The following is a 13,034-nucleotide window of genomic DNA, read 5'->3' as shown; positions in this document are numbered from 1 at the left end:
AAGGGTGGCTGAACACGCATGAACATTCAGTTTTATAAATAGCGCCTAAATTTTACTTAGGGAGCAATTATTTTAATGGTTGATTTTGCTATTTCTCCAATTCAAGGCGTTTTTCTCTCTCAATATACTTTGAGTAGTGAGAACCGATGTTTATTATCTCCTGTGTCTAGTCCCGTACAGTGGCGAACTAGGGGATATTTCAATAAAACTAGATGTAATTCTGAGATTATTTAGTTTCTGAATACATTCAACATGAACTTGTTGTATATAGGGTATTATTTAAAACTTATTGTTACACGTGTTCTGTTTTGTGAAAGCGGGAAACTGCCTCCGTGGCCGAACGGTTACCATGCTGAACTGGTCCAAAAAAGGTCCTGGGTTCGATTCGCAGGACGAGAAATATGGCCTACGTTTATTTCTCTCGTGAGTTTGGATGTTAATTTGTGATTATTTATGTGTGTGTGCAAGGCACTCGCGATACAGGATTTCTCTAGTACCGTCCCGTACGTCAGCGTATACGCGTTATTATTTTCACGGTCATGTAAGTTGATAAGTACCATGTGCCTGAAATTTCACCAGCACCTTCACATTACTGCTTAGCTGCAGACATGAGTAAGGTGGCTGCAATTCCCTGGACGAACTCTCTTACAAGGCCCTCTTCTGCTACTAAATCTACATATTTGCAGGTTCTTTGTCCATAATTTGTAGTATTTTGGTTGAAATATACTATTGATTTGAAATATAATGTTCCCCGTTTCTTTAACCTGACCTTTGACCTGACCATAAAAGCAAGGGAAATAAAACTAAAACCAATTATGAAATGATGTTGAATAATCCAGAAACAAAAATCTTGTTACATGTGTAACGATGCGATCTATGTAGTTAATAATGTCGTGTATAATTGTTGTTAAGTAAGTTACTTGTAGGGATATTCTCACAAGACAGTGAAGCATTTTGTACGGAGTGTATTTACTTCACCGAGTGTATAACCGGTAATAGAGACTAAATGTCATTTAATTTGTTTGAAATTTATCTGCCAAATCATTACGATTAGCCAGCCCGAATCCGAAACAATTGACGGGTGTCGTCAATTGTTTTACTTCAAATCGACCAGTTTAACTTGAGCATTGCTATAATGGACGAAAATTGAAAAATTACATATTTAATTACCCATGAAATGTGACCCCGTCTGTTTTGTAATTAGATGTTATTCTGTTTTTCCCACACCACATTTTTGGAATGTACAGAGACACAGGTAAGTTGTTGGCGCTGTAATATTTCAGCTTTCTAATTTGTGATTTCAGCGCAAACGAGAGTTGATATTAAAAGTGATATAAGGCCTATTTGACTGATGAGTTGCCAGGGATGGATGACCCTTATTTCGTCTCTATTTCTGGTTATATACACCATGCATTACATAAACCATCTTACACTGTAAATCACGTTACACATCCCATTTCTCAGACAAGAGATACATTCAGCTAGTTACAAGCGTAACTCTTCCAAGGTGGTGTACCGCTGGCACAACAAGCACAGACTTATCAAACGCCAAACTATCCGCAAACATGTGTAAATTCACAAATTGAGAGTTTAAACCCCTGGTTATTCCAATCGGTCTCGATCCTGACTTGCAAATTGTCTTGGGAGAATATCCCTACAAGTCGCTTTACTTCACAACAATTATACACAACACCATTACACATATTTTAATTTATCGCCCCCAGTTCTCCCAAGAAAATTCGTCATATTCGGGATTTGGTTTCGACGACATCTCTCTGGCAGCTGTTAGTTTCGGTAGCTTTGGCTCCTCGTAGTCCTTTCCACAATTGTCTTTCCAGGGCAGAAGACTCACTTTTGGTATATCTAAGCACTTTACCATCTCGTTTCTGAAAGAAGCATTTAATGCAATTAATGAAATGTACTGTCATCTGTTTTCCTTTACGTATCGTTTACGGCGGCTGAAAAGTAATCTACCTAAGTGTGAAATAATAGACTACCAAACAACAAATGCACTTATTATATTTGTTACATAGGGAAATTAAACGTTAGCCTTTGCCTTTTGTCTCAATTTTTTTTCGTATTCGAATGATTTGAATGACCGTTCATTACTAATTAGTAGTACTAATCCATAGATTCCATAGAGAATTTCTGCTCGTGATCATCTAACAAAAAACACTGTAAAACACTGTAAATGTGCAGGGACAGGGATATTTTTTGGTATCATTGACTTACAATTATATGGACGTCGGGTCCGCGCTAAAAAATGTCCGAACTTATAGGGCGTTAAAATCGTATACAGAGCGTCATTCACGCTTTACTCTTCGTTTGTTTGACTGACAGCGAAGCAAGCACAATTAGACAGTACTGCGATGACATTACAACTTAAAAGCTTTTTCATATTCGTTAACATGTCACTACGTTTAAATAGGTTGACTTGGGACATTTTTTTCGTGGTTTTTGTATTAGACCCGTCGTCCATTAATTTGTAAGTCAATGTTTGGTATGGACAAATTTTTTGGTATGAACAAGATGAATTAGGTGTTCCGGTATAATAATCATTCGACTCGTGTACCCAACCGACTAGCAGAGGCATTCGATATTGTCAGTCATTCAACTCGAGTCAAATGATTGTGCTTGGATGATTTGCCCATTCGAATGATTAGTATTAGTACCATTCAAAATCGCGCATCGCTATTCTGAGACAATAAATCGACTCATCCGAAGAACACAGTCCGATGTGATTATATAGCGAAAAGAGAATAAGTACGTTACAGAATAATTTCATTATTCAAACTAAGGCCTACGTAAAGGTGTTTTGAGAATTTATATATCTTGTTTCGTTTCGGAAATTATAAAATTGAACAATAGTCGATCTGACATTCACAGCGAAGAAGAACGAACGAAATGTACTATGTCCTGAGAATAAGTAGCCTTGCACATAGACCTTTGTTCTACGGATGTGTCGAAATGATTTATTTGTTTATTATTAACCTAGCAAGCAGATCGGAATCCCACTTATCCCCTATAGCCTAGTTCCCACTATCCGGCAAATTTGCCGGGTCGGTAAAACTTAAGGCAAAGGCATTTTTAATGCGGCCATCATTTTTGCACGCCAAAACAACACAATAAGGGTTCCTCTGATTTTGAAAAATTTGCACGAAAGAATGACACAACCGTACCATACAAAGCTAAAATGGCGGACTGAGCTTGGATAGGTCTTTCGAGACCTATAATTGACACGCGTCTGACGCTAACTAACCACTTCTACTGTATTTATTGTTCTGTATGCCCATACCCGGGCCTTTCTCTCTTTATGCCCAACTAGCAACCTTATAGCTATCGTCTTACCCTTTATCCGGTAAGAGGAACATGTTGGGCTGTACTTCATCGACCTCGTCTCCATTGTCGCAAAGAATCCTGGACATCGTTGATTTCCTGATCTCGTACAATTGTTCTATAAATTAGCATGTTATTTATTACTTATAAACAACTTTAAACCGCGGTAGTTTAATTGTGTGACCTGCAGCCTTTAAAACAGGGACCGTGGCTTCGAATCTGGGATTTACTCCCGTTAATGCTTGTCTTTTGATTTGGTCGATTACTTATTTGACACCCCTCTTGGAAGTGTGGCGTAAGTGGAGTTATGTCAAAAATGTTTATAGCTCCATTAGAACGTTTAACACTAGAACATTAGAAAATTCTAAAGAACAGTACACTCCAGGAATATCAGGGTCACAACATGAAAATCGTCCGATGGGCATCAGTCACCAACACAGCCCACCAGGTCCTAGGCAACAGAGTGGTTACAAAGTGGGACAGGTTGCCTGAGGACGTGGTTAATGGTCTCCGGAGCCTGCATTGCACGGTCTCACTCGTCTGGGGGAGGGTCGGAGGACAACCGACTCGTCCCTCCGTTGGCGCGGGAGCCCTGGCGCAAGCTAGGGCGGCCGGGCGGCGTCGTGGTGAATGTTCACCGATCCCACGGCGCCGACTCAACCGGCGAGAGGGAAACCCAGGGGGGTTTTAGTGGGGTAGGCCCTCCAGTCTGGAGAGAGAGTCCCCACATAACCCCTGAGTCGCCCTGGGCTATCCATAAAGATTTCCCCCCCCCGTAAAAAAAAGGACGTGGTTAATGCAAGCTCAGTGAACGCTTTCAAAAACCAACTGGATAGCTGGTTAAAAAAGAAGAATTTGTGTCTTCTGAGTCTTTAAGTTCTTCTAGTGTTTTGTGGACTTTAACGAAAAGATTCAGGACTATTTGTGAATTGGTTACCTATCAATAGTCCCAAATGACATTTGCCAGAAATAACGTTTGATCGAAATTTCATAACCTCGAAAGTAATTTTGAGAGGAAAATGTTTTTTCTTTTAAACCTCACTTAACCTAACCTACTTAATCGGACCTAATCGTGTCTTTGCTATAAACATTCAACATATCCGGAAAGAACAACTGTTTCACTATAATTCGGTTTTCGGTGTAAAGAAAATTCGAACAAACGTTATTTCGAACAAAAAAAAAATTCGACTTTGTGATAGGTTACTTTGATATAGGCATATCGGCTTCAAGCTACTCGTCTATTAATAATAAATAAATAAAAATGGGTCATCCCACATCTTCTCCAGCTCTTGTATCTGCAATATAGTCGATAGAGTTACAAAAATTGGAGAGGATATGTGTTATGTTTTTCTGTATCTAATGGAGCAATAAACGTTTTTGACGTAACTCCACTTATGCTATTTATCTATGAGGAGTGCGAATTGTTTCAGACGGAAAACGGGAGGAGTCTCCTGGACTGTGAGTTTTTCGGAATTTAGGTATGTGCGTAATTTGAAATATACCATGAGCTTGTGTTGTTGTGTTGAAACCGTGCTCGTCGGAGAAGGTCACAACCATCGGAAAAATGTGAAGTTTCCAATCCGCATTGAGCCAGCGTAGCGGTCTATGGCCTTAGTCCTCGTCTGAGAGGAGACCCGTGTCCGGCAGTGAGACGTAAAAATGATGATGATAAACACGTTCGTATAATTGCAACTTTTAAGTACAGATTTCAGAGTTCAAAATTTTTTCGATACTTTTGTGTGAACCAGCAGCAGACCAGTAGTACAATCCTATTGTCATAGAAACTACAGCTGTATACAAAAGTTCAGCTCAATCGTAAATTAGAAACTGGATAAAAGTTAACTTACAGGATACTAACTTAACTCATACAATTGAAATAAGTACAGCCACTAAACCCTTTTTGGTCTTTTTGGCAATATTATAATTTTGAGGTATAAAACCACCGCCGGCCAGCTAACCAGGTACAAAGAGTTCTTTGTCATTGTCCGATACACGAGCTATCATCTCCTAATACGACGTTTGAAACTTCCCTTACACTCTCCAATACTTGTGTCCTTTAGTTGGTCGCAGCATCCATTCGTAGTATTTAAAACTGGATGGGAAATATATGATCTCACCTTCAGTGAAAGCTCCAGGATGCTGGTTGTTCTCGAACCAGAACCGATCAGATTTCCTCCACCACCAGAGCTGGTCGGCCATGATGCACTTCAAGGTCGGAGGCACCGGGCCATCGAGGAACTTTTCCCCTAGGATTCCTGGAAATAGCTCTATGTCTTCGACACGTTCATATCTGAACCTAAGCGCGTCCACTTTCTGCAAGATAAATAAAATAACAAAAGAACAATTAATTTTTTCCTTTTCTCTTTTTTTCTTTTTCTTTCCATCAGGATTCAAAAAATTTATTATTCTCCCGAAAAGTGATATCCTGCCCTTCGAGGCCGTGTGATTTGCCTATTATCATACCCTTAAAATATATTACTTCTGTCTTAACGTTTCTATGTTCAGAATAACATAATATGTATCTCTCACGAAGCTAGTCAGAGACTATGGACATACACTTACTACGTTCCCGATATATCTCTTTCTATTCCCACCGCGTCATAATTTTTCTCATACTCGTTTATTCTTGTTAGTTTTAACTTGCTTATTCAAACCTAGTTAATAAGCGTTTGAGTCGTACTTCCGTTGGCATCCATTCCAAAAGATCATCGAACTCCTTCGGCACTGGTAAATGGCAATATTTCCTGTATTCCACATACGGCGGGAGCCCAGCCTCGCGGCCTCTGTGGATGTCCGTCGCCATGATATCGGAGACCGATTGTAGAGTGCCCAAGACTCTTTCCCCCATCTATTGAGAAAGTATTACGTTTAATGTTATCAGTTTATTCCGCATTACCGTCTGAAGGGGCTCAGATATTAAAAGGAGGCAGTGGACTTTGTTCCTTCCGTTCTGAAGAGTTTACCCATAAAACCAATTGTATTGTAATTTTGGAAAAATATTGGTGACACTCACCTTTAACTCCTGTGCAGCTGCGTGTTGGCGGCGGTTAGAAGATAACTCATTATTTGCGACGAACGAATATCATAAATAGTATATCTTTTTCTCTTATTGTTCACATTATAATTTTACATATTGTACGTAAGACTGGCTTTCTGAGTGCTTTAGGTCACTCGGTAAACTCACAATTTATATTTTTATTATCAATGGTTGATGTAATGTTTATGATGTATGCTAGCGTGTTCCCGCTTGGTCTTTACAAGGTTGTCAATCTTTCCAGAGTACTGATACAATTTTTATAACAATACTTACGTCAGGGTCAATGACATAGTCGGCTTCTGCAGTGCCCTGCCTGAAGAAACCTTGAGTGATGCCTTCAATGGTATTGTTGATAGTCAGGGCTCCTGTGCGAAGCGTAAACTCCACTATCTTCATCTCCTCGAGGAGTTTTCCTTTGCGAGTGTATTTACTGAAAAATTATCTGTTTTGATCATAGCAAGCAAGAGAAACCGAGGACGATACATTGATAAGCGACTTATTGGGAAAAAATTCAGAAACTTTTTGCATTTTGGTTCTCAAGGCTACCACTCCAGAATTTTTCATAGCCAATTCTATCACTCCTTAAACAACGTAATGATGAGTGAGTGGAAGTACACTGCCTCCAAGTTATCATGCTGATCTGCCACGCAGAGGTCCTGGTTTTGATTCCCGGGAGAAATATTTGTGCTCTCGTGAGTTTGGGTGTAATATTTCAGCAGTAGATCTCCTTGTGATATAGTTCATCCAGGGAAGTACTACCACCTTACCTATTTCTGCTGACAATCAATAACGTCAGCATTACTGTGTTCCGGGTTTGAAAAGTAAGAGTACTTGTGAAATTACAGACAAGTCCCATTGTCAACTTATGTCTCAGGGTGACAGTGCTACTCATATCTTTGCGACTTAAAGCTCTGAGTGGCACTGCAACTGTTAGGGACAGGCGTGTAGCTTTTCATCAGGCGCACGACTTGTTCGTCCACTTGTTATTATAAAAAAAATTGTAGTTATCTGTGTGTGTCATGGACACACACAGACAACTTCTAAGGTTTTCTCAGTGCGGGGCTATAAAGACCAAAAATAAGAAAGATGGAACAGGAAGCAGAACGTAAAAACAAGGTAATATTTATGTGAAACGTACTTCAGCCGTCCGTCCTGCATATTATGAAACCACCTATACAAGACGACGAATTCGATGCTGACGCGGGGCTCTAACTTTTGGTTGTAATCGTTGACATGGCCTTTCGTGTCGTATATTATCTCCCTGTCGCGAAGGTAGTCGTAACCTGTGACAGTATTTGTTTGTTAAAGATCCATTTTGAACCGAATTTTACAGTCGGTTAAAAAAACCAAAGAAATTCATCCATTTTCACTCATGGATACTTACCTAACAGAAGCGGAAACATCTCATAATACCATATCTGGTTTAACAAGCCAATGTGAATCTCCTTTGTCGTCGTATAGATTAACTCGTCATTCCAGCAGGGGTTCATTCTTTCGAGCTCGCGAGCTACTCTGTTATGGTTTCGGAATAGCCAGACTGTGAGGACGTTTGGCCCTATTAGCAGGTTCGATGCTAGATCAGCTGAAAGAAAAAGGGATTACATTTACTGCCTGCACGACCGAACGGCTACCATGCTGGCCTGCCACACTGAGAAATATTTATGTAACCTACATGTGTTTCTCTCACGAGACCAAATCGGACCAAAGTACATTTGAAATCTTCATATTGATTAGAATAGAATGGAATAAAAAACCATTTATTGTAACGCCTAACGCCACATTATAAAAAAAAACACAAAAGCAAAGGCTAATATAACTAGAACACAAAAAACAGCGTAAAAACATTTAAACAACATATTACATAATACTATACTGACATGTCTGCGGCTGTGGCGTGTACAAAAGGATCCCATTCGGCTAAAGTCACAACCAAGGCTAGGTTACGCTGTGACGCTGGTATTCAATGGGCCCTAGCGGAGTGAGTGAGAGTGACGTACATATGCGTCCCTACTACATACGTCGATTAAACTCTACTGCAGCTGACAATGATAAACATCTTTCAGTTACTTACGGGAATCATGACATCTAGTCTCCCCAAGAGGTAATTGATTCTGTACGCAAATATATGACCCAGTCGGGGGAAATTCTCTGCCATTGACAAAATCCGTTTTGAGCCTGCCCCCTCGCAGTTCACGTCCCCGCCTCGCCCGTGTCTCGTCATTGCCGTATATCCCTGATAGGTCTAGCAGTGGAGCTGCTAGGTTGACCTGAAGAGATACAATGGTTTTAAAGGAGTGTTCAGGCCGTCCGTTACCACTCTAATTCGGTCTTCAAGATGTTGCCTGGCAGCGAAGGAAAGATTGTTATTAAAGGGTGCATTCTTTTTTTTTATAATATCAAGTGACGGGACTAACAAGCCGTGCGCCCGGTGGTAAGCTACACGCCTGTCCATAACAGTTGCAGTGCCACTCAGCTTTAAATTACAAAGATCTGAAGGGCACTGCCACTACGCCCGTCACCCGTGGACATAAGGTGACAAGTCCCATGTGCCAGCACTCTTAAACTTCAAAACCGGAATGCAGTAATGCTAACATTCCTGCTTGGCAGCAGTACTTCCCTGGATGAAATCTTTCACAAGGAGCTACTGCTACTAAACAAGAGATATATATTTTAAATGCTGCACATTTTATTGCCATCTGGATGCTAGATTCATTGGTGAGACCACAAAAGAATATGAACTTTACTACGGTTCTGGTGTTGGTGATCACGGTAGTGCTTTTGGTGTTCACGTATATTCAAGACCAGACAATATTCTTCTACTTACTCTTTCAGGAGGCAAAGTCGCCGGAGCGCATCCCAAATCTTGATAGGTAATAGGCTTCGTGAGATTGAGGCAGCGAGTTTGACTATAGCGAAGGTGAAAGTCGTCGTTAGGGACATAGATCGGCCGGCAGCGGGGATCAGAATCACCTGTAGTAGAAACAAAGGATGAAGCTACACAGATATGCTTAATTAATTCCCACTTGCAATGGCTACTCCATACACCTAATGGTGTCAGATTTGTACCGATCGAGAACATTGCAATCACCACAAGAATATACCAGTGTTGTTTTATGGTAGACGTACGTAGGACATTAGTTACCCTTAACAACGTACTCACATGATACAGCTCAAGAAATTAAAAAACTTCTTGTACATATTCTTGTTTCTCATCGGCTGCCCCATACACGTGATTATTATGATTTTATGTTCACCGATCGAGGACATTGCATAAGCTCACGTCCAAAGCATGGCTATGCTACTTTATACTGTTGTACTTTTTACACTTTACTGGTTCCTAACTCTTACTTTTAAAATTTCGAACCGTACCCAAATTATTCTTACGTTGGTTCATTCCGTCATCACTTTCATCAAACTTCTCGAAGCGAGAGGACGTGCATTCCTCTGGTAAATTTATTCTGCTTTATTGTCAAAATTTCTTATGTGCGTTTTGTAACGAAGAAACGTAAAATTGTGTGAAAAATTGTTAGTGCACATACCTATGCTGCCGTAAACAGTTCGTAAAACGTCAAGAAATGATAAACGACGACAAAGTCACCAACAGGGCTCTCAGACAAGTCGAAGATACATACTTCCAGACTACAATAGCAGACAATTAATCAAAGGCAATAGTGTCACTTTGGCCGATTCTGCATAGCCAAGGAACCTACCACCAGCAAATTGTACTCTATAACTGCTAGCTCTATCTACCAGTTATAACACGTTTTCGTATCAAAACCGAGGCGTTACTTACCAGTAATGCAGCAAGTAGGAGTAAACAATACGTAATTGAAAATATCATGGACCGTAGTGCAGTCCCCGAGGATTGCGAGCAGGCCACTCATGAGCTGCGTAGTAAAAGTTTTGCTTGCGATGCGCCCGTCAGACATTAGTGATGTGCGGACTGCGCGGATGTTGGGGAGGGGCATTCCTGTTGGAAAAACAATATTTTCTCGTATTATATAAACGTCTATTACATTATCCAATTTCAAGGAACTCTTTTTAAGATTTAGAGAGTTAGGTTCCCCATTTAGTACGCCAACGGCGATCCCATCTGCTACACCCTGCTGCTCGAGCAGTCCCATATTTTTCTACATAAGTTTTGTTTATAGTGCCCCTCCCTATCAACCCCTTGGTTATGCGGGAAGGGCTCTATGACCTGTACGAGCAAGCCTTCTCGTGTACGAGCAAGACTTCATCCGGTTCTCTGTAAGGCTAATGCCTTCGGTGAGCCTACACGGGTGCACGTACAGCTTCCTCCCTATTTTCCAGATTGGTACCGGAGCTGTGGGCACGCTCACTTTCCGTCGCGCTCTGCGCAACTATCGGTTACCACTACACTTAGGGCAGAGACGCGACGAATGCGGAAAACAGTTGGTGTCAGCCATTTTGTCTTTCTATCGCCATGTTGCGCAGTAAAGAAAAAGAAGTATTGTTGTGCTTGATAGACATGTACAAAGACATGCCGGTAACCTATCACAAACTCGAATTTTTTTTACCCTAAATAACGTTTGTTCGAATTTTCATTACACCGAAAACCGAATTATAACGAAACCGTTGCTCTTTAAGGATATGTTGCATGTTTATCGTAAAAACACGATTAGGTTCACGATTTTATTCAATTTTTGTGGTAAATATACCCAAATACGCTTTTCATCTCCATTTCACCTGATGGAAAGTGACGATGACATCGACAATGGCACAAACACACATAATAATGCCTATACACTCTTGCCTTGCAAAGGCCCAAGTTATAGCGTTCAGGGAATAAGTCTGCAGGCAAAGGATTCCACTGCAACGCCGTACATCAGTGTGAATCTTGGATATCCCTTCAACATAAGAGTGAAGTGTAGCCTACGTCTGGTATCCCGATGATAAAAAGGGGACAGCGGAATGATTTCATGCCATTCCGTCGCACACTTTCCATACTATATCTTGTAAAATACTGACAAGCAGGCAATTTTATGGCTTTGCAGCTTATCCTCTACTCTACTAATTCTAAATCATCCATAAGATTTTTAGCAAGTTTCTCAATGAAATCCAATGTGGCCAATTAGTACTCAGTAAATCCATGTCATATGTGACAGCAGTACTCCATAAACGACTGGACTTGTGCTTGGTGCAGTTGTAGCTTATACGACTTCGCGGTTATGCAATTGCTGGACTCGTGCCTTAGCAAACCTCGCTTGTGGCTCTGTCCTCACTAATGCACAAGGTCAACTCCATGCATGTGTTCTTGACTCTTTTCTGTGTAAAAAACGCTACTCACCCGAAATCTGGGGTCTGTTGTCGTAGTTCCTCCCAAAGATAGGAGGAAGCATTCTTCTATACGGAGTAAAGACGGTGCCTCTGATAGGATAATGCAGGTTATTGCAAGAGTAGTCTGCGCGGCGTGTCTCCTTTTCGTTACATGTCTTGATCTCTTGGGCGCAGTAACTAAAATTTGATGAAGTCACATAGAGATCTTCTAGATGGTAGGACACTAATTGCTTCAAACTACTTTAAAGACACGTAAGAAGAGAGGATGTAAGAAGAAAATCATAAATAACAAAGAACTAGGGAAGAATAAGAACGCATTCTATACTTTATTTATTTATTTCATACAAATAAGGCATACAAGAAAACATAATACAATTCCTCACCGAACTCCGAAAGCAGTATCTTATCGAGGTTACACTCAGGGTCGTATTCCCGAACTCTACTCAATACTCAAGTCAGGACTTGAGTATTGCAGTGAGCACTGAAAATCATACTCAAGTCCTTGCCATTAGGGTCGTATTTCCAGTGCTTGCAATCATACTCAAGTCTGTTCAAATCCTGCCTTGAGCATTGAGTAGAGTTCTAGAATACGACCCTCACAGTCACAAAACTATAGTATACCTAGTAAGAGTAGTAAAATTTAACTTAATTTACACGCTTTCAAGTGAAACGCGCGATTGCATCGATGCAAACGTGCGTGAAAACGTAACACTCATTGTTACGTTCGCAATTATAATATTTGTTTGGATCAGTTACTTACGGGACCAAACCCAAAGATCGGTACTCCGCATACTTAAACGGTGATATCTGCTTCCCGGTGAAGGTATCGTAGAACTCCCCGACAACATTGGTCAACAACCCCAGCAACACCGCTGATAGAGGCCAGGTGCTATGCATCTCCTGGGAAGAAAAATGTATGCTGTTACTGTTCAGTCGCTTCCGTCGAAAGTGAACTGCGTTATGCAGAGAACATTCAACCCAATTAACGTTGGAATCGGTATATAAACAGTGCAGTAGAGCTCCTTGCAAAAGAGTTCGTCCAGGGAAGTACTGCCATCTTATCTATTTCTAATGTTAGCATTATTGCGTTCCGGTTTAGAATGGTAAGGGTGTTAGTGAAATTGCAGGCACATGGGACTTCTTCATTTATGTCTCAGGGTGACGGACGCAGCGGCGGTGCCCATAAGTTCCGTCGTGCGGAGAAACTCCTTTAATTAATAATATATTTTTATTTTATTTAACAAGTCGTGCGCAAAGTGATAACTGATAATCGTCACGCATTTCCTTCTCAACTTTAGTGCTACTGAGAAATTTAAATCGCAAAGATCTGAAGATATTACACCAGCATCCTTATTCTTCGAAA

At 40.7% G+C, this 13,034-nt stretch overlaps 1 protein-coding gene across 1 annotated transcript; it reads right to left on the bottom strand.

Annotated features, from left to right (window-relative positions):
* Nucleotides 1–1,711: 1,711 nt before the first annotated feature.
* LOC113234238 (peroxidase-like) lies at nt 1,712–12,568 on the bottom strand. The gene is made up of 12 exons (XM_026469538.1): nt 12,432–12,568; nt 11,682–11,848; nt 10,167–10,343; nt 9,198–9,343; nt 8,445–8,640; nt 7,758–7,955; nt 7,512–7,656; nt 6,647–6,803; nt 6,017–6,184; nt 5,454–5,649; nt 3,349–3,454; nt 1,712–1,886 (listed from the first exon to the last, which is right to left on the bottom strand). Exons 1-12 carry the CDS (start codon nt 12,566–12,568, stop codon nt 1,712–1,714), a joined length of 1,968 nt encoding a protein of 655 aa, XP_026325323.1.
* Between the last annotated feature and the right edge of the window lie 466 nt (nt 12,569–13,034).

Source organism: Hyposmocoma kahamanoa, unplaced genomic scaffold (genome assembly GCF_003589595.1).
Source record: "Hyposmocoma kahamanoa isolate Upper Pololo Valley unplaced genomic scaffold, ASM358959v1 82, whole genome shotgun sequence".
NCBI classification, from domain to species: Eukaryota; Metazoa; Arthropoda; class Insecta; order Lepidoptera; family Cosmopterigidae; genus Hyposmocoma; species Hyposmocoma kahamanoa.
Note: the sequence above shows the minus strand (reverse complement) of the source record. Positions and strands in the feature narration are given on the sequence as shown.